Below are 21,685 nucleotides of genomic sequence, written 5' to 3'. Positions count from 1 at the left end.
CCTCGTGGAAGATTCTCCCATCTCCACAGAGAAACTTTGGAGCTCTGTCAGAGTGACCATTGGTTCTTGGTCACCTCCCTGACCAAGGACCTTCTCCCCCGATTGCTCAGTTTGGCTGGGCGGCCAGCTCTAGGAAGTGTCTTGGTGGTTCCAAACTTCTTCCATTTTATAATGATGGAGGCCGGCCTCCCGAGTGGCGCGGCAGTCTAATGCACTGCATTGCAGTGCTTGAGACGTCACTACAGACCTGGGTTCGATCCCAGGCTGTGTCACAGCCGGCCATGACCGGGAAGCAGTGCAGCTTGGCAGGGTTGTGTTTCGGAGGACGCATGGCTCTCGACCTTTGCCTCTCAATGGGACAAGACTAACTATCAATTGGATATCACAAATAAAATAAACAAATAAACAAATAGAATGATGGAGGCCACTGTGTTCTTGGGGAACTTTAGGTTTTTAATCAACAAGTCATTGTCAGCTCAAGCTATCTCAAGCAAAACCCATTGCTTGACTATACTCCCAGACTAACGGCAGGAAGCTAGAGTGGAAACCATCCCTTTTCAGAAACACAGCATTAATAGAACAGAAATGTCTTACAATTAGTCAAGTATATAATCGTTAACTATTAATATCAAACCAATCAGGTAAATACATAATTCTTCTATCACAGTACCCTTCCCAAGATCTGTGTCTCGACACAATACTGTCTCGGAGCTCTACGGACAATTCCTTCGACCTCACGGCTTGATTTTTGCTCTGACATGCATTGTCAACTGTGGGACCTTATATAGACAGGTGTGTGCCTTTCCAAATCATGTTCAATCAATTGAATTGACTACAGGTGGACTCCAATCAAAACAATAGTTTTCAGCTGTGCTAACATAATTGCAAAAAGGTTTTCTAATGATCAATTAGCCTTTTAAAATAATAAACTTGGATGAGCTAACACAATGTGTCATTGGAACACAGGAGTGATGGTTGCTGATAATGGGCCTCTGTACGCCTATGTAGATATTCCATAAAAAATCTGCCGTTTCCAGCTACAATAGTCATTTACAACATTAACAATGTTACACTGTATTTCTGATCAATTTGATGTTATTTTAATGGTCAAAAAATTAGCAAGGACATTTCTAAGTGACCCTAAACTTTTGAGGTCACCTTCGTCGTTGTAAGGATGGTCGGACCAAGATGCAGCGTGGGGTAGGTTAATCATTTTTATTAATGATAACCAGCAACTAAACAAGAAAGAGCAACCAACGAAACGTACAGCCTTGTAGGGCTCAAAAGCAACAATACAAAAACAAGATCCCACAAACAACAGGTGGGAAAAGGCTTCCTAAATATGATCCCCAATCAAAGACAACGATAGACAGCTGCCTCTGATTGGGAACCATACCAGACCAACATAGAAATGCAAAACTAGAGTACCCACCCTAGTCACACCCTGACCTAACCAAAATAGAGAATAAAAAGGATCTCTAAGGTCAGGGCGTGACATTTGAACAGTAGTGTGTATATATGAATATATATATACAATACTAGTCAAAAGTTTGGACACCTACTCATGGTAGGGTTTTTCTTTATTTTTTACTATTTCTACATTTTAGAATAATAGCGAAGACATCAAAACTATGAAATAACACATGGAATCATATAGTTACCAAAAAAGTGTTAAACAAATCAAAATATATTTTATATTTGAGATTCTTCAAAGTAGCCACCCTTTGCCTTTGACAGCTTTGCACACTCTTGGCATTCTCTCAACCAGCTTTGAGGTAGTCACCTGGAATTCATTTCAATTAACAGGTGTGCCTTGTTAATTTGTGGAATTTATTTCCTTCTTAATGTGTTTGAGCAAATCAGTTGTGTTGTGAGAAGGTAGGGGTGGTATACAGAAGATAGCCCCATTTTGTAAAAGACCAAGTCCATATTATGGCAAGAACAGCTCAAATAAGCAAAGAGAAACAACAGTCCATTACTTTAAGACATTAAGGTCAGTCAATACGGAAAATGTCAAGAACTTTGAAAGTTTCTTCAAGTGCATTCGCAAAAACCATCCAACGCTATGATGAAACTTGCTCTCATGAGGACCGCCACAGGAATGGAAGACCCAGAGTTACCTCTGCTGCAGAGGATAAGCTCATTAGCCTCAGAAATTGCAGCCCAAATAAATGCTTCACAGAGTTCAAGTAACAGACACATCTCAACATCAACTGTTCAGAGGAGACTGCGTGAATCAGGCCTTCATGGTCGAATTGCTGCAAAGAAACTACTACTGACGGACACCAATAATAAGAAGAGACTTGCTTGGGCCAAGAAACATGAGCAATGGACCGGTGGAAATCTGTCCTTTGGTCTGATGAGTACAAATTTCGAAAATTTTGGTTCCAACCACATTGATGAGATGCAGAGTATGTGAACGGATTATCTCCACATGTGTAGTTCCCATTGTGAAGCATGGAGGAGGAGGTGTGATGGTGTGGGAGTACTTTGCTGGTGACACTGTCTGTGATTTATTTAGAATTCAATGCACATTTAACCAGCATGGCTACCACAGCATTCTGCAGTGATACGCCATCCCATCTGGTTTGCGCTTAGTAGGACTATCATTTGTTTTTCAACAGGACAATGACCAACACACCTCCAGGCTGTGTAAGAGCTATTTTACCAAGAAGGAGAGTGATGGCGTGCTGCATCAGATGACCTGGCCTCCACAATCACCCGACCTCAACCTAATTGTGATGGTTTGGGATGAGTTGGACCACAGAGTGAAGGAAAAGCAGCCAACAAGTGCTCAGCATATGTGGGAACTCCTTCAAGACTGTTGGAAAATCATTCCAGGTGAAGATGGTTGAGAGAATGCCAAGAGTGTGCAAAGCTGTCATCAAGGCAAAGGGTGGCTACTTATATTCTTCAAAAATATATTTTAATTTGTTTAATACTTTTTTGGTTACTACATGATAGTAAAAATAAAGAAAAAACCTTGAATGAGTAAGTGTGTCCAAACTTTTGACTGGTACCCTATCAGATGATAGGTCCTGGGAATCAAACCCACTATCCTGGCATTGCAAGCACCATGCTCTACCAACTGAGCTACAGAGGACCACATCCAAATAAAAAACTGTTAAGTCAACTCCTACCTGACTCATACGTTCTTGGATGTCTTGACTTTGATAGAGGGAATGTCCTCTTTTTAACACACATACATACACTGTATATACCTCTAGCTCATCCTGTTGCTCCTGCAGTCCCTCGAGTTCAGAACTATAGGGCTCACATCTGACCGCCATGTCTGTCTCAGTGTCCAGAATGTCCATGCTGAACTCTGCACACCTGGACAAGAGCTGGTTGATGCGCAGCTTCAGTGTTGATTGCTAGTAGAGGAGAGGAAAGGAGAGAAGAGAGGAGAGGGGGCATCACAGATTTTATTTTAGCCAATAGGTAAAAAATGACAATTTGTGCTTGTAGAGTTTCACAAACTGAACAATAGTAACAGAAACAGCCTGACTTTACTAGCATTGACTGGTTACACTATTTACACTACAAGCACAGTGTGCAAATTTGTGGCGTTTTTTTATGTTAAAAGCAACAGAAAATAATAATATAATATATGCCATTTAGCAGACACTTTCATCCAAAGGGACTTACAGTCATGCATGCATATTTTACTTACGGGGGTTCCTGGGAATGCTCTACCAACTGAGCTACAGAGGACCACATCCAAATAGAAAACTGTTACGTCAACTCCTACCTGACTCATACGTTCTTGGGTGTCTTGACTTTGATAGAGGGAATGTCCTCTTTTCTCCACTGCTTCACCAAGATCCTCCAGGACCTCCACCAATTCCTCCATAGGGTGGTCCATGCACCCCTGGTCATCCATTTGTCCAGTAAGGGTCTGCCATGATACTCAAATAAATTATTCAGTATTTTGGTAGATTGTGGTTGTATTAATCTAATTTAAGTTATCTGATGATAGAATTGGAGTGTGATTAGCTTTGCCTGCAAGGCCAGTGACCATGTCTTGTTGAGGTCTAATGGGAGTTTTAGTGGGAGTGTATGTATCTAGAGAAAAAACACACCCCACCTTCCTTTTACAGAGGTTTGAGGAAACCGAGTTGCAAGAAGGACATTAATAAAGTGGTATTTGGAAAACCACGTAAACGGATAAAGCTGAAACCTTACCTGTTCCTCTACCTCACAACGATCAAAGTTTTCATCCTGGTCAAGACACCTAAGCAGCTCTGTCAGCATTCCTCTGTCGTTTTCCTCCAATGTCTCAGAGAGATCCTTGACATCTGGGACGCTCCAGAATTCCACGTTGTCCGTGGTTGCCCTGTATTCTGACATGCGTCCTTCGAGCCGATCCTTGTCTGTCTCATGATTGTCATCCCTCTACAAAGGATAGCATGGATTTGTCTTCAATGCTGTATAAATTGCCCTCTGGGGACCAAAGAGTGTCTCAGAATAGGAGTGCTGATCTAGGATCAGGTCCCCCTATCCATATAATCTTATTAATATGATGTAAAATACATAACTGATCCTACATCAGCACTCCGACTTTGAGACACTATGAATACAGGCCCAGATCAGTATATAGACACCAATAATCAATACCTCCAAGTTGAGCCTCTCAGAGCTGTTTGCATCAATCATGCTTCTATGATGTCTTCTCCTCAGAACTTCCCATAGCGTCTCCACTTGGCCAAGGAGGTCCTCCATCTTCACACCACCTTTGTGCTGGCCTTGGGTTGACCCTGGCTTTTCCTGTCCCAAAGCATGGAACATGAATCTTTGCTCTAGTCTATTATGTCATTTCGTAGGATAAAATAAAATATTTTCCATTTTAACAGTCACATTTATACATTTCTGAATTGTAAATTCTATTAGTCAATAGGAAAATCCCGATAATGAAAGTAATGTTCAATTTAAACCCTTTGCCAGAATGAATGACCCCAACTCTGATATCACCTGCAAATCTCATCATACATATACTGAACAAAAATATAAACGAAACAGTCAAAGGTTTCACTAAGTTACAGTTCATATAAGGAAGTAATTCAATTGAAATAAATGAATAGGCCCTAATCTATGGATTCCACATGACTGGAAATACACATATGGATCTGTTGGTCATAGATACCTTATCAGAAGGATCAGAAAACCAGTCAGTATCTGGTGTGACCATTTGCAGCGCAACACATCTCCCTCACATAGAGCTGATCAGGCTGTTGATTGTGGCCTGTGGAATGCTGTCCCACTCCTCTTCAATGGCTGTGCAAAGTTGCTGGATATTGGCGGGAACTAGAACACGCTGTCGTATTCCCAAACATTTAATCGGTGACATGTCTGGTGAGTATGCAGGCCATTTGCATCTTCCAATAATTGTGAACAGATCCTTGCGACACAGGGCCGTGCATTTTAATGCTGAAACATGAGGTTATGGCGGCGGATGAATGGCACGACAATGGGCCTCAGGATCGCATCATGGCATTCAAATTGCCATCGGTAAAATGCAATTTTGTTTGTTGTCTGTAGCTTATGCCTGTTGACATCAGCACAACAGCATAACCCCACTGAGACCATGGGGCACTCTGTTCACAACGTTGACATCGGCAAACTGCTCACCCACACAACGCCATACACGCTATTTGCCATCTGCCCGGTACAGTTGAAACCGGGATTCATCCGTGAAGAGCACACTTCTCCAGTATGCCAGTGGCCATGGAAGGTGAGCAGTTGCCCACTGAAGTCAGTTACAACACCGAACTGCAGTCAGGTTAAGACCCTGGTGAGCATGACGAGCACTCGGATGAGCTTCCCTGAGACGGTTTCTGACAGTTTGTGCAGAATTTCTTTCAGTTGTACAAACCCACAGTCCCGCAGGTGAAGAAGCCGGATGTGGATGTCCTGGGTTGGTGTGGTTGTACGTGGTCTGCGGTTGTGAGGCCGGTTGGACGTACTGCCAAATTATCTAAATATACGTTGGAGACAGCTTATGGTAGAGAAATGGACATTCAATTCTCTGGCAACAGCTCTGGTGGGCTCTACTGCAGTCAGCATACCAATTGCACTCTCCCTCAAAACTTGAAACATCTGTGGTAGTGTTGTAATGGCCCTATGTAATGATCAGTGGCAACTCGTCATTCACGGCAGGTGGGGCAGAGTCCCACATTTGCAAAAATATATAAATAAATGTATATATATATTATTATTGTTTTTGGGAGGGGGGGCTTGCCTGTTTGCATGTTCTTTTGGTAGGCTCAAGGTCATTAGCCACATAAATTACGTCAAATCACGTTCTATGTCCAGTAGCTTTGATTGGACTGATCATGTTAACATCTTACTTTCATAATTTTAGCTAGCAGTCATCATCATGATTCGTGAATCAAGTCTACTGGCAAATCTTTTTTAATCCTTGTCATATGAAGAGATATAATGAAGAGAAAATATAGATAAAACATATCAGTGCTCATCGGCCATTGGACATAAACATTACACAACAATTTGGATATAGCAAATTCAACAATGAGTTGTTTGGAAGGAATCGGTGACAGTGGTTAATTGCAAGCATTGCAGCTGGGAAGTCAGACCGGGAAAATACGTTTTGAACAGTCATCCAACTCGGAATTGTAAATAATTTTTATTGATGACAAAATTTGCCAAAGAGGGACCGGCGCGTACAACAAAGTGATTCCAAAAATGTCTTATATGCTGCTGCATAATTTATGTAATATGCCAGGGTGATATGGTCAGCCATATCAGCTATGTTTTTTAAAAAGGCAGTAAATGAGGATGAATGAACTGTTTCGCTGCCAGACAAGGCTCCGCTGATAGCCTGGTGTAGCAGTGGTAAGGATTCACTCCATGGTGCTGAAAAGAAAGCTCTGCTGTTGGGACAGCTTTATGTAGGCCCTAACAGTTTGTGGGCACCGCTTGTCGCCATTATAGTGCAATGAATGTATTGTTTAGTGTTGTGTTGTGTAGTAGCTTAGCTGGCATACATAAAAATAAAAAAAAGTGGTTTGCCCCAACAAGATTTAAATGCTAAAATCGCCACTGGTAATGATCATGCTGTTTAATCAGCTTCTTGATATGCCACACCTATCAGGTAGATGGATTATCTTGGCAAAGGAGAAATGCTCACTAACATGAATGTAAACAAATTTATGCTCCAAATTTGAGAGAAATAAGCTTTTTGTGCATATGGAACAATTCTGGGATATTTTATTTCAGCTCATGAAACATGGGTCCAACACTTTACATTTATATTTTTGTTCAGTATATATTGCCCAATGTAAAACTTTCTGAATCCGATAAGTACCGTCGCAAAGACTGCATATTATGCAAAGAAAAGCTACAAGACTTACTCCCTTGGACAGGTCTAAGCAAATCGTGTTCGAAACAACATTGTCTTGGTCAATATCAGCTGGCAGGTTTTTAGTCACATCTGGACTGGGGGTTGACATAGCAAGGTTGTCTTTCAGCCATGACAGAGTCTTCAACCAAGAAACAGGAAAGGAAGAGGAAGTGAGGAAACAAGAGGAGGAAGTGACGTTTGGTTAACCCAGTGGGATGCATCCAGGCCCAAATTCAATCATTTGCAGATAAAGGAAAACTACAGCGCACTGGGGGTTCACTCTCGATGTTTACACCGCACCAAAGTTGTAAACCCCGTTAAAATCAACACACACTGTTCATGTCGCGAACATTGTCACTGGATATTTACTCTAAAGTATTAGTACTGGTACTGTAGTAGCAGACCACAAAAAACACCAGAAATCAATCCATAGCTACCTTATCAGCAGATGTGGTAGAATTTTGCAACTGAATACCAAGTTCCGATTGGGAATCTGGAGAACAAGTGTTCAAATGGGTTGTCTGGTCCTTTCTGCAAAGCAAGCACACACGTCCACTTAATGTTCTGCTTAAAGTGTCGTCAACAATTTAATCTGGTTTCAAAAAACAAGACGCTGATGAAAGTCTGTACCCTTGCCTCTCCGCACGCCGTCTTCCAATCAAGTCATCCAGACTGCTGGCGGTGTCACAGGAGACTCGGGCATAGCTTTCGGAAGGCTGTTCTTCAACTTGACAAACAGTCAGCTTCCTGGGGACACCACAGTCTTTCATGTTCTAAAAAAAAAAAAGAGAGGAAATGACATAGGTCATTGGTAGGTCATATAATTAGAGTTCAAATACTATTTCACAGAGGTATCAAGTATCACCTATTCTGATGATTTACCTGTTTCATAACAGTTCACCCAAATTACACCACATATTACAAAATTACATATTCGTTTTTAATCGACTGCTTTGAAGGTAAGGAAACCTATATGTCATGTTGTCATTTGGGTGAACTGTCGTCATTTTGTCATTTGAGTGAACTATCCCTTTAACTACTTTTAAAGAGAATTTCCTAGTTATTTGAAAAAATGGGTCTGCTGACCTCGAACCCTTTGAGACGGTTCTGTTCCTCTTTGATGTCCTTTCCTATGGTCCTCTGGGCCTCATGTTCCGTATCTCTGGTTTGACTCGGTGAGCCAGGTTCGTCGCAGGAGAAATTTATGTCAAGGGTGGTGGGCAAATCTGGCCACTCGCTCCTGCATGGCAAAACATGATGGGTTACTTATTGTAACCCTGGTTCTATCAATGATAGTGACCCTACCCTACTTCATCCAGAAGGCCAGTTGACACTCTCAGTGTTAGATTCATTGGTAATGAAATAGAACAGTTCATGTGAGTGACTGGGCTAAAATCGTGATAAAGCAAGAACAAGCTCACTGTAAACGACCATTCCAGCACATACGATTACCTCTGCACATTGTTTTTGCTGTTGTTGCCATTGTGGTTTCGGATAGAGAACTAACTCAAAATTGTCTTGAGAAAAGTCACTGTCCGAAATATTGACAACAACAAACATGCAGATGTAATCATGTGTCCGGGAGTAGTCTTTTACAAGGTACGATATTATGCTCATTCTCCACAGCAAACATTGGTGTATTGTATACACCCCGGTGATATACTAGGGAAATTGTGTTTCCTGAGGCTTCTATTTTCAGCCCCACAAAGAAGATGAGAGAAAAGCATTGTGGTGCGGAGTGTTAAAAATAAAACACATACTGTATTTTAGTGCTTTTAATGTAGGCAGATTGGAAACAAAGGGGTAGATAGATGTGGGGGAGAGGTCAGAAGGGTGGACACGAAGATTGAACTCTGGACCCCAGGGCTGTGGTACATAGCGAAGGGAGTGATACCACTTAACCACGGCATAGCACCTATTGTCATGCATTCGAGACAATATGTCCAAAGTGGATCCTTTGTGGCAGCTGCGGATGCCTGTTAATCAGTTTCACAGTATATTCTTCAGGGTTTGAGTCATACCCACAAGTTTGAGCACTCCTCAACATGTCCAGAGCGCTTCTGCTTGGAGACGTGTCACGTGACTCAGAAATCCCAGGATGAACAACATTGACTGGATCCACCGGATAAGCTGAATTAGCTAAAGACATGTTATGCAACCATGACAATCTGAACAGACAGAGGGCTTTGTCCTTGGAGTGACTGACTGGGGCTGGCAGGGGTATAAAGGAATGATGTCACCCCCCCCTCTGAAGGGGTGAGGTCATGGTTTCAGGAAAGTGCTTTTGTTTTTGAAAGAGACTATAAAATAGAGAGGGAACAGCTGGGAGGAGTCAGACATCTTGGAATCAAAAAGGAACACTTTGTGTATGTCGGTTGTCTTTAATTCGAACGTTCTTTCCCGCCGGCGCCTGTGAAGGAAATCTATTTCCAGTTTTGACAGAAGAGAGCCCATTGCCGCCCGTACAACAAAAATACAGCGTTTGTGATGCTGATACACACGCGACAGAAATGGGCACACCTCTCCACACAGATGCTTGGAATGTGGGTCATCTGTTTATATTTCAAAGGTTTGATACCCTAAAATGTTATGGTTCAATGGGTTAAGAAATGTGTTAATGCCTCTGTAAACCATACAGTTTAAATCCAACATCTGAGGTAGAACATTTGTAATTAAACTTCCAAAATGTAACTTTAAAAAGGCAGAAGTGCATTTAACCCACAATCGAATGACTAACATGGTAACTGACCAGTATACTTCTGTTCAATGAGCTTTATAAGCTACATCCATCTGTATCCCTGGTCACTAGGCCATACCATACTTATGAGGCACTCTGCACACATCTGCTGAAGAAATTAGGAGCAGGTTTATCGTATAGTATAATCTTCCCCAAAATGTCTTTCTCTATATTTATCTATATCTAATTTTACACATCGCTCCAGCTTCTACACAGAACACTTTTACTGAGACACAGGGGCTTGCAAAATCCGTGTCATGTTTAAAGTTGGCGCATTGCATAACACAAAGAGAATGTCAAGAATGAATTCCCCCGAATTGATTCCATGGCGATTATTTGGACTGCATTTGTTATGAGTGAAACTCAGACTATGGCTTATTAGGGCAAGAATCATTTCAATGTGGGCTTCAGTTGCCATTAGGGCATTGGTTCTAATGCCAGAATGTCGTGTTAGTTACGCAACAAGAGTGTTAGTAGAAAAACAATCTTCTTCTTCACCGAGTATGTTTTCCATTATTCCAATTGTAAACATCAAACCTTTTCATCTGGAACACATATTCCATATGAGTTCATCCAGACGTAAACTGTTACGCAATGTTTATCAACATGTTGAAAAGTTCGGAGTCGACGTGTGGGTTGGGTCAAAAGGGCTGCCCATTATACTGTAGCAACGGCTCGCTAATTCAGTTATTGGTGACCTCCATTATTGATTTTATTCAGCACTACCAAATGTAAGCGATTTTATGGAGGGAAAAATAGCAATGGTGTGAAGTACTTTTAAGTAAAAATAAAAAAGACATTTTTGGGGTAACTTTTACTTTTACTTCACTACATTCCTAAAGAAAAGAATGGACTTTTTACTCCATACATTTTCCCTGACACCCAAAAGTACTCGTTACATTTTGAATGTTTTGCAGGACAGGAAAATGGTCCAATTCACACACTTATCATGAGAATATCCCTGGTAATCTCTACTGCCTCTGATCTGGCGGACTCACTAAACACAAATGCTTCGTTTGTAAATGATGTCTTAGTGTGTCCATGGTTATCCGTAAGTAAATAAAAAAACAGAAATGTTGCCATCTGGCTTACAGATGGCATTTTAAATGTTATTTTTTCTTTCTTTTTTGATACTTAAGTATATTTTAGCAATTACATTTACTTTTGTTATTTAAAACCAAATACTTTAAGACTTTTACTCAAGTTGAATTTTACTGGGTGACTTTCACTTTTACTTGAGTCATTTTCCATTAAGACATCTTTATTTTTACTTAACTATGACAATTGGGTACTTTTTTCACCACTGAAAAATAGGCTACAGGTAAGCAACCTGGTTGTCAGACTGTGTATATTTCCCTCCTGAAACCACAGTCTTCAATAAACCAATAGGGTTGAGTGATACAAACACATCCTCACTTGAACATTTGAACCTTGCCCCTAATTTAAATTGTATTTGTGAGTGTTTATTTCTATGTTAATTGTATTCCATGGTTCCTGCTTAACATACATTATTCATATCATGCCATAGTTGAGATCTCATTCCACCAATTCACCTGAACCAGTTAAGTGTGTAGTAATTGAGTGTTTGTGTCTGAATTGGTATTGGCTACTGAGTTGGTATTGAATTGGTATTGGCTACTGAGTTGGTATTGAATTGGTATTGGCTCCCACTGAGATAATGAGCTACAGATGTTTAAATGTGTGTGGGAGAGTGCCAGTGGGGAAGAAGAGGTAAGCAACGATAGACCAGTGAAGGTTATTATTATATTCTGGGGCTTAATCATCTTTTAGTCCATGTTTTTAACATTTTAGCTCTGCCATTTTGAAGCCTGTTTTTGTATTTATATATTTATTGAAAATAAATCTCTCAATTTGGAAGAAACCATTCCAGTCCTTTTTATGTGAAGGGCATTCAGGAACCATGTGTGAACGTTGCAAACATTCTCAAAATCCTTTGATGTTCGCATTTGATCTTACATTTATAGAAAATATTGCCATAATATATAGACACGATGATAGATGGCATCCTTGTAACACACCCCTAGATAATGCGATATTAGATCAGTGTTTCCCCGAGTACCCCCAACAACACACATTGTGGCCCTGGACAAGCACATCTGATTTTACTTCTCAAGTAATCAAGTTGAATCAGGTGTTTTTGTCCAAGGCTACAACAAATGTGTGCTGTTGGGGGTACTCAAGGACTGGAGTTAGGAAACACTGTGTTATATAATAGAAGGACTTTATAGGGTATCCTGAAATGGCACCCTATTCTCTATGTAATGCACTACTTTTGATCAGAGTCGCATGGGCCTTGGTCAAAAATAGTGAACTACTGTATATAGGGAATAGGGTGCCATTAGAGCAAGGTTTCCCAAACTTGTTCCTCGGGACCACAAGGGGTGCACATTTAGTTTTTTTGCCCTAGCACTACACAGCTGATTCAAATAATCAACTAATCATCAACCTTTGATCATTTGAATTAGCTGTGTAGTGTAAGGGCAAAAACCAAAACGTGCACCCCTTGGGGTCCCCGAGGACCAATTTTAGGAAACGCTGCATTAGAGAAACCGACAAACAAACATTATGGGCTTTAGGACCCTTATTTACCCACTACCCTCCTGGAGAAGGCCCCAGCTCTCCTGCACCTCAGCCTGCTTCCGTGTCACTCTGGCAGCCAGGGTAGGGTGGAGGTCCGAAAGGCGTGAAACAGTCTCGTTCAGCATCTGGAGAGAGCATGGTCGAGCAGGGGATGGGGGTAGTGGATGGATGTGACACAATTCATTTACAGTTGATTTACAGTCTTGGAAAACGACCCACGCTCTTGAAAATGGAAGTCTACGGTTAGATTTAACACGGAAGTATAACATCCCGTCATAGAAGGCTTCTTCTATGGTGAAGGGGGAAACGCCCCAAAAAGATTCAGAGAAGGTCTAGGAAGGAGTAGTCTAGATTTTAGTGTTATGTTTCACTGTCTTATGATAGTTTCTCTGTGTTTCTCTCTACTTAGGATTGAGGTAGTCTTGAGTACTGAGCAGGTGGCCTAGTGGTTAGAGCATTGGGCCAGTAACCGAAAGGTTGCTAGATCGAATCCCTGAGCTGACAAGGTAAAAAATCTGTCGTTCGGCCCCTGAACAAGGCAGTTAACCCACTGTTCCTAGGCCGTCATCGTAAATAAGAATTTGTTCTTAACTGACTTGCCTAGTTAGATAAAGGTTACAAAATGTGCTTAGACCATACATTACAGTTGTAGTGCATTCCTTTTAAATTCATATCGGAGTACATTTTAGTATTTTCAATGAGAACATTTGTAAACGACCGGTATTTCACTTGAAATGGAATTGAACACAACCCTGATGCATGAATGATGCATTGCTGCATTTCCCCATAAATGCATGAATTATTTTGAGCTACATAACCCATGTGCCACTCACCATGATTTGACTGGCAATATTGTAGATCTCTGTCTGACCGCAGCTCCCCTGGTTATCTGATCCAGACAGGACGCTTCTCTACCAAACAAACAAAATAATATAGAGTCAATCTTATGATAATAAGCATGTGTAATCACGTGTAATTACAAAACAATGATAATCTGCAGAACCTTGGGACCACATTTCCACATGCCATTCAAATGATAACAAAGAGGAACTATGGAGTAAAACGATCTTAAATTTGGGGTTATGATGTTATGATGGGGACATGATGATGTATGATGATGTACTTAAGCTCATGACGCATATATTTTTTCAAGAATCAATCAAACATTTAACAGCATGTAAATATTGCAGATTGTACCTTTAAAGGATCACTGGTGCAAAATAGGACTCTTGTCCAAATTCCTATTCTGCCTTTTTACCTTCCTGTTGATGGTGCAGATGATGGTGTCAGCCTGTTGGTAGAAGGAGGAGACGTCCAGAGCCAGTTTGAGGTCTTGGTGATAGTTTCTTAACAGTGACTGGAACCTCAGCCTGCTACCAAAGAGACACAGTATCTAGTTCAGTGCTTTGGCAATGGGATCACAATGGGGTCAAATTCCCAGATATGACTTGAAATCCAAGATGGATGTGGAAGTAATTCAAGTCAGATCAAGTACTGTTACATAACATGGAAAGCTGTAGTTACATAGGAGTAGTTAGGAAAACAACATGTTAACGGTAGCCATAACAAATAGACATCCATAGCACCAAGGACAAAGTATATGTAGCCTAGTCAAGGACTCTAACCCAGACGTTTAGAAGAAATCACAGTATGCCTTCCGACAAACCATCAAACAGGCAAAGCCCTGTGGCAGGGCTTGCAAACTATTACGGACTACAAAGGGAAGCACAGCCGCGAGCTGCCCAGTGACACGAGCCTACCAGACGAACTAAATATCTTATATGCTCGCTTCGAGGCAAGCAGCACTGAAGCATGCATGAGAGTATCAGCTGTTCCGGATGACTGTGTGATCATGCACTCCGTAGCCGATGTGAGTAAGACCTTAAAACGATTTAACATTCACAAGGCCAGACGGATTACCAGGACGTGGACTCAGAGCATGCATTGACCAACTGGCAAGTGTCTTCACTGACATTTTCAACCTGTCCCTGACCGAGTTTGTAATACCAACATGTTCCAAGCAGACCTCCATAGTCCCTGTACCCAAGAACACCAAGGTAACCTACATAAATGACTATCGACCCATAGCACTCACGTCTGTATTCATGAAGTGCTTTGAAAGGCTGGTCACGGCTCAGATCAACACTAGTATCCCAGAAACCCTAGACCCTCTCCAATTTGCATACCGCCCCAACAGATCCACAGATGATGCAATCTCTATTGCACTCCACACTGCCCTTTCCCACCTGGAGAAAAGGAACGCCTACGTGAGAATTCTATTAATTGACCACAGCTCAGCGTTCAACACCATAGTGCCCTCAAAGCTCATCACTAAGCTAAGGACCCTGGGACTAAACACCTCCCTTCAACTAGATCCTGGACTTCCTGATGGGCCGCCCCCAGGTGGTAAGGGTAGGTAACAACACATCTGCCACGCTGATCATCAACACGGGGCCCCTTAGGGGTGCGTGCTCAGTCCCCTCCTGTACTCCCTGTTCACCCATGACTTCATGGCCAAGCACCAACATTAAGTTTGCCGACGACACAACAGTGGTAGGCCTGATCACCAACAACGATGAGACAGCCTATAGGGAGGAGGTCAGAGACCTGGCAGTGTGGTGCCAGAATAACAACCTCTCCTTCAACGTGAAGATGATTGTGGACTACAGGAAAAGGAGGACCAAGCACGCCCCCATTCTCATCGACGGGGCTGTAGTGGAGCAGGTTGAGAGCTTCAAGTTGCTTGGTGTCCACATCACCAACAACCTAACATGGTCCAAACACACCAAGACAGTCGTGAAGAGGGCATGACAACATCTATTCCCCCCCAGGAGACTGAAAAGATCTGGCATGGGTCCTCAGATCCTCAAAAAGTTCTACAGCTGCACCATCGAGAGCATCCTGACTGGTTGCATCACCGCCTGGTATGGCAACTGCTCAGTCTCCGACCGCAAGGCACTACAGAGGGTAGTGCGTACGGCCCAGTACATTACTGAGGCCAAGCTTCCTGCCATCCAGGACCTTTATACCAGGCGGTGTCAGAGAAAGACTCAAGCCACCCTAGTCATAGACTGTTCTTTCTGCTACCGCATGGCAAGTGCTACCGGAGTGCCAAGTCTAGGTCCAAAAGGCTTCTTAACAGCTTCCACCCCCAAGCCATAAGACTTCTGAACAGCTAATCAAATGGCTATCCAGACTATTTGCTATTTCCCCCCCAGCCTCATTTTTATATTGCTGCTACTCACTGTTTATTATCCATTCATAGTCACTTTACCTCTACCTACATGTACATATTATTTCAATTACCTCGGCTAACCGGTGCCCCCGCACATTGACTCTGTACCAGTACCCCCTGTTTATAGCCTCACTACTGTTATTTTATTGTTGCTCCTTAATTATTTGTTATTTTTCTATTTTTCTTTTTTACTTCAATTTATTTTAGTAAATACTTTCTTAACACTTTTTTTCTTAAAACTGTATTGTTGGTTAAGGGCTTGTAAGTAAGCATTTCACAGTAAGGTCTACACCTGTTGTATTCGGCGCGTGTGACAAATAACATTTGATTTGATTGAGCCATAGAGAAATCAAAAAAACTCAAATAAAGCGCGAGTGGCCATGATTTATCATGAGTATATCACAGCTTAGGGGCCTCGAGTGCCTTGCTGTTATTGCTTTATGTTTTAATTAAAGTAAGGTGTTATTGATACATCTTGCTCAAACGGTCAAAAATGGGACTTACGTTTGGTTAACGGTGTTCTCTCTAGAAGGGATTTTGTTGCCTTCTATCTGTTGCAGTCTCTTCCTCTTCTCTCCCCTGTGGTCGGTCTCCACGTCAAGCGTCTCGTACTGATGTCCATCCTATAGAGGACATTATAATTTGGTCCCGTGTGGCTCAGTTGGTAGAGCATGGCGCTTGCAACGCCAGGGTTGTGGGTTCATTCCCCACGGGGGGACCAGGATGAATATGGATGAATATGTATGAACTTTCCAATTTGTAAGTCGCTCTGGATAAGAGTGTCTGCTAAATGACTTAAATGTAAATGTAAATGTAAATAAAGGAAGAATCTGTGAACCAGTTTACTCAATGCATGGTTCTGACACTTGAGGGCATGTATGTGGATACAGTACAATATTGTAGGAAGTAAATGTAATTCATGTGTAGTGCATAAAGGTCCATGACAACGTTTCATTATCCATTCCAGGGTGCACATTTTTGTTTGAGCCCAGCACTAACACACCTGACTCAACTCAGTCAGGTGTGTTAGTGCTGGGCTAGAACAACATATGTTTTATGGATTGAGAAACACTGAACTATGAGCTTCACCATATCATGGACCTTTGTGCACTAAACATTGATTCATTAATTGAAGCACAAACCTGTTTTATGTCCAGACTTCTCGTCATCTGTATGAGGGAATTCTCAATGTCCTTTCGGTCTCGCTGTTGGGTCGGTGACACGTCCTCTGGGTCCTGCAAAGGACATCCAAGGACACTACAGCCATACTTCAGATCCCAATACTTCCTCTTGAACCAAGAGTCCACCTGTATAGAAACACGATTGAGTAATAACAAGTCTTTAAAATCAAGTTGATACGAAATGAGTTCAAGGGATGTTTACTGCAGCAGATATGCTCTTACACTAAAGTATCTGTCCATGATGACATGAGTACATTTGATGAGTACTGTGCCTTTAGTGAGGAGATTACTGTTTATAAATACAGAAAATATACTGAAAAGAATATATAAAAATACACTGGAACACTTATTTACGTGTTTGGCTAACTAAACAGTTTGGAACCTGGGATTAAACATCTGGAAGTGAGCAAGCAAAAAGGAGTAAATGTACTATTATTGATAGTCATTTGTTACAAAGTAAAACTGCAATATAATCATGAAATATATTATTGATAGTCAAAACAGAACAAGCCTGCAATATATCATGAAATACATTCCTTTACATTTCCCAATCTAATTTATACAGACATGTCAAACATTGCAGGTGCACTGAGAGACAGTTGCAAGCCTGTGGTACTCATAATTCTTGTGTTTCACAATTGCACAAATAAATGAAAAAGAAGTGATGAATTAAAAAGACGACTCTAGCTCCCACTTCTTACATATATTATTGGACAGTTAGTTCAATTTTACGACAGTCTGTAAACAAGAAGAATTGGTCCCATGTGGGTAATATATATATATATATATATATATATATATATATATATATATATATATATATATATCAGTTGAAGTCGGAAGTTTACATACACTTAGGTTGGAGTCATTAAAACTCGTTTTTCAACCACTCCACAAATTTCTTGTTGACAAACTATATTTTTGGCAAGTCGGTTAGGACATCTACTTTGTGCATGACACAAGTAATTTATCCAACAATTGTTTACAGACAGATTATTTCACTTATAATTCACTGTATCACAATTCTAGTGGGTCAGAAGTTTACATACACTAAGTTGACTGTGCCTTTAAACAGCTTGGAAAACTCCAGAAAATTATGTCATGGCTTTAGAAGCTTCTGATAGGCTAATTGACATCATTTGAGTCAATTAGAGGTGTACCAGTGGATGTATTTCAAGGCCTACCTTCAAACTCAGTGCCTCTTTGCTTGACATCATGGGAAAATCAAAAGAAATCAGCCAAGACCTCAGAAAAAAATGTAGACCTCCACAAGTCTGGTTCATCCTTGGGAGTAATTTCCAAATGCCTGAAGGTACCACGTTTATCTGTACAAACAATAGTACGCAAGTATAAACACCATGGGACCATGCAGCCGTCATACCGATCACGAAGGAGACGCGTTCTGTCTCCTAGAGATGAATGTACTTTGGTGCGAAAAGTGCAAATCAATATCAGAACAACAGCAAACGACCTCGTGAAGATGCTGGAGGAAACAGGTACAAAAGTATTTATATCCACAGTAAAACGAGTCATATATCAACATAACCTGAAAGGCCGCTCAGCAAGGAAGAAGCCACTGCTCCAAAACCGCCATAAAAAAGCCTGACTACGGTTTGTAACTGCACATGGGGACAAAGATTGTACTTTTTGGAGAAATGTCCTCTGGTCTGATGAAATAAAAATAGAACTGTTTGGCCATAACGACCGTCGTTATGTTTGGTGTAAAAAGGGGGACGCTTGCAAGCCGAAGAACACCATCCCAAACGTGAAGCACGGGGGTGGCAGCATCATGTTGTGGGGGTGCTTTACTGCAGGAGGGACTGGTACACTTCACAAAATAGATGGCATCATGAGGCAGGAAAATGATGTGGATATATTGAAGCAACATCTCAAGACCTCAGTCAGGAAGTTAAAGCTTGGTCGCAAATGGGTCTTCCAAATGGACAATGACCCCAAGCATACTTCCAAAGTTGTGGCAAAATGGCTTAAGGACAACAAAGTCAAGGTATTGGAGTGGCCATCACAAAGCCCTGACCTCAATCCTATAGAACATCTGTGGGCAGAACTGAAAAAGCGTGTGCGAGCAAGGAGGCCTTACAAACCTGACTCAGTTACAACAGCTCTGTCAGGAGGAATGGGCAAAAATTCACCCAACTTATTGTAGGAAGCTTGTGGAAGGCTACCCAAAACGTTTGACCCAAGTTAAACAATTTAAAGGCAAGGCTACCAAATACTAACTGAGTGTACGTAAACTTCTGATCCACTTGGAATGTGATGAAAGAAATAAAAGCTGGAAATAAATCAATCATTCTCTCTACTATTATTTTGACATTTCACATTCTTAAAATTAAGTGGTGATCCTAACTGACCTAAGACAGGTCATTTTTACGAGTATTAAATGTCAGGAATTGTGAAAAGCTGAGTTTAAATCTATTTGGCTAAAGTGTATGTAAACTCCCGACTTCAACTGTATATAATACACACTACAGTTCAAAAGTTTGTGGTCACTTAGAAATGTCCTTGTTTTTTAAAGAAAAGCACATTTTTTGTCCATTAAAATAACATCAAATTGATCAGAAATACAGCTTCATTAAATAGTACCCGCAAAACACCAGTCTCAACGTCAACAGTGAAGAAGCGACTCCGGGATGCTTGGTTGCCGATAATGGGCCTCTGTACGCCTATGTAGGTATTCCATAAAAAATCAACCGTTTCCAGCTACAATAGTCATTTACAACATTAACAATGTCTACACTGTATTTTTTATCAATTTGATGTTATTTTAATGAACAAAAAATGTACTTTTCTTTCAAAACAAGGACATTTCTAAGTGACCCCAAACTTTTGAACGGTGATATATATACTGAACAAAAATATAAACACAACATCTAAGGTGTTGGTCCCATGTTTCATGAGCTGAAATAAAATATCTCAGAAATGTTGTGCCATTCATCTGCCGCTGTCACGTCATATTTCAGCATGATAATGCACGGTGCCATGTCGCAAGGATCTGTACACAATTCCTGGAAGATGAAAACGTCCCAGTTCTTTTATGGACTGCATACTCACCAGACATGTCACCCATTGAGCATGTTTGGGATGCTCTGGATCGACGAGGAAGACAGCGTGTTCCAGCTCCCGCCAATATCCAGCGACTTTGCACAGTCATTGAAGAGGAGTGGGACAACATTCCACAGGCCACAACCAACAGCCTGATCGACTCTATGCGAAGGAGATGTGTCACGCTGCATGCGGCAAATGGTGGTCACACCATATACTGACTGGTTTTCTGATCCACGCACCTACCATTTTTCATATTCCCAGTGATATGAAATCCATAGATTAGGGCCTAACACATTTATTTACATTTCCTTATATGAACTGTATCTCAGTAAAATCTTAGTAGCATGTTGCGATTATATTTTTGTTCAGTATATATTTGAACCACCTATGTGTAATATATTACAAAGGATTTCTGTATGGTCATTTAAGCATTTGCAATACATTGGCTGTCACAGGGATCCATGAGTTGTAGTGTAATGTATTAGGAATGTAGCTGTTATTCATTTAGAAGTGCTGTTAAAAGTACTCATGATGTGTTATGAATGGTTATCGCATTTACTGCACTATGAGCATGGTCATGCATTATACAGATGGTTATCAGTATTAGTAACATAAAAATTAAAAACATTTTTTTTTTTTTTTACCATAGCTGTTAAATCACTACAGGCGATACATTCATTTCATATAATTTACTTCTGCTACTTTGCAATTAATCATTTTCTGCGAGCTCCAGAGCACTACTCCATCTCCATCTACGCCATGCGATTTCATAACCTTTTCCTTGTCTGTCGCCGTTCTCTCAATGCCATGCCAATACATTCTGTACTGATGACCTCATGCAAAACGTTGAATGATGCCTATTATCTTTCTGAGACCTCTTACATCATCACTGTGTGTAGCTAAATCATGGAGCAACCTGCTGCTGGTTCCCTACAGTCTCCACAATAATCTGAAACTTGTTAGGCCTGCCTGCTTTTCATCTTAGAATGACGTTTGTTTTCCTGGAACGTAATGTACTGTATTTTCTGCAGTGAAATACAAACTTTGGTAACAGTTTACTTAAAGCTTGCAGTATGATGCGTTGATAAGCTTGTATATGAGCTTTTATAATGTTTTACAATAATGTGTCTCTGTAAGAACTGTTGCACAGGTTTCATGTAAGAACTGTTGCACAGGTTTCATGTAAGAACTGTTGCACAGGTTTCATCATGTTGCAAGATTTCCACGTGCCTTGGTAGTTCCAGCCACAGGTAGGCTACAAAAGACCACAAAACTGAATGCACATACCCTGTAGTATTTGGATAGCTTGGCTGGCTATAAACAATGTGTCTATTTAGTCTTGGGTACTTGAAAAGTTGAAAACTTCAAGAGATGTAGACATTGTCATGAGAAACAGGGAAATGTACAGACGGATGCACAAAAACGGACCCCCAGAGCTATACTCAAGCCTGGTGAAAAATGGAACGTGTACTAAACACAGCTTTGTGTGACTCAGCCAGCCCACCTAC

At 41.1% G+C, this 21,685-nt stretch overlaps 1 protein-coding gene across 7 annotated transcripts in view; it reads right to left on the bottom strand.

Moving 5' to 3' along the window:
• LOC139566988 (uncharacterized) overlaps window positions 1-21,685 on the bottom strand; it is a 32,834-nt gene that overhangs the window by 8,763 nt on the left and 2,386 nt on the right. For 3 of the 7 annotated variants that reach the window (XM_071388389.1, XM_071388384.1, XM_071388385.1), the window contains 13 exons: window positions 17,076-17,240; window positions 16,438-16,556; window positions 13,957-14,071; window positions 13,532-13,609; window positions 12,708-12,823; window positions 8,447-8,600; window positions 7,991-8,133; window positions 7,798-7,891; window positions 7,371-7,499; window positions 4,618-4,767; window positions 4,186-4,395; window positions 3,752-3,898; window positions 3,222-3,374 (listed from right to left, as the gene is read on the bottom strand). In XM_071388389.1, coding sequence (XP_071244490.1) covers window positions 3,222-3,374; window positions 3,752-3,898; window positions 4,186-4,395; window positions 4,618-4,767; window positions 7,371-7,499; window positions 7,798-7,891; window positions 7,991-8,133; window positions 8,447-8,600; window positions 12,708-12,823; window positions 13,532-13,609; window positions 13,957-14,071; window positions 16,438-16,556; window positions 17,076-17,240 — 1,773 coding nt within the window. The remainder of the gene's footprint in view (window positions 1-3,221; window positions 3,375-3,751; window positions 3,899-4,185; window positions 4,396-4,617; window positions 4,768-7,370; window positions 7,500-7,797; window positions 7,892-7,990; window positions 8,134-8,446; window positions 8,601-12,707; window positions 12,824-13,531; window positions 13,610-13,956; window positions 14,072-16,437; window positions 16,557-17,075; window positions 17,241-21,685) is intronic. The other 4 variants (XM_071388387.1, XM_071388386.1, XM_071388390.1 and 1 more) reach the window with 4 other exon arrangements.

Source organism: Salvelinus alpinus, unplaced genomic scaffold, assembly GCF_045679555.1.
Source record: "Salvelinus alpinus unplaced genomic scaffold, SLU_Salpinus.1 scaffold_40, whole genome shotgun sequence".
NCBI classification, from domain to species: domain Eukaryota; kingdom Metazoa; phylum Chordata; class Actinopteri; order Salmoniformes; family Salmonidae; genus Salvelinus; species Salvelinus alpinus.
The sequence above is the reverse complement of the archived record's forward strand: the minus strand, read 5'-3'. Positions and strand labels throughout refer to the sequence as shown.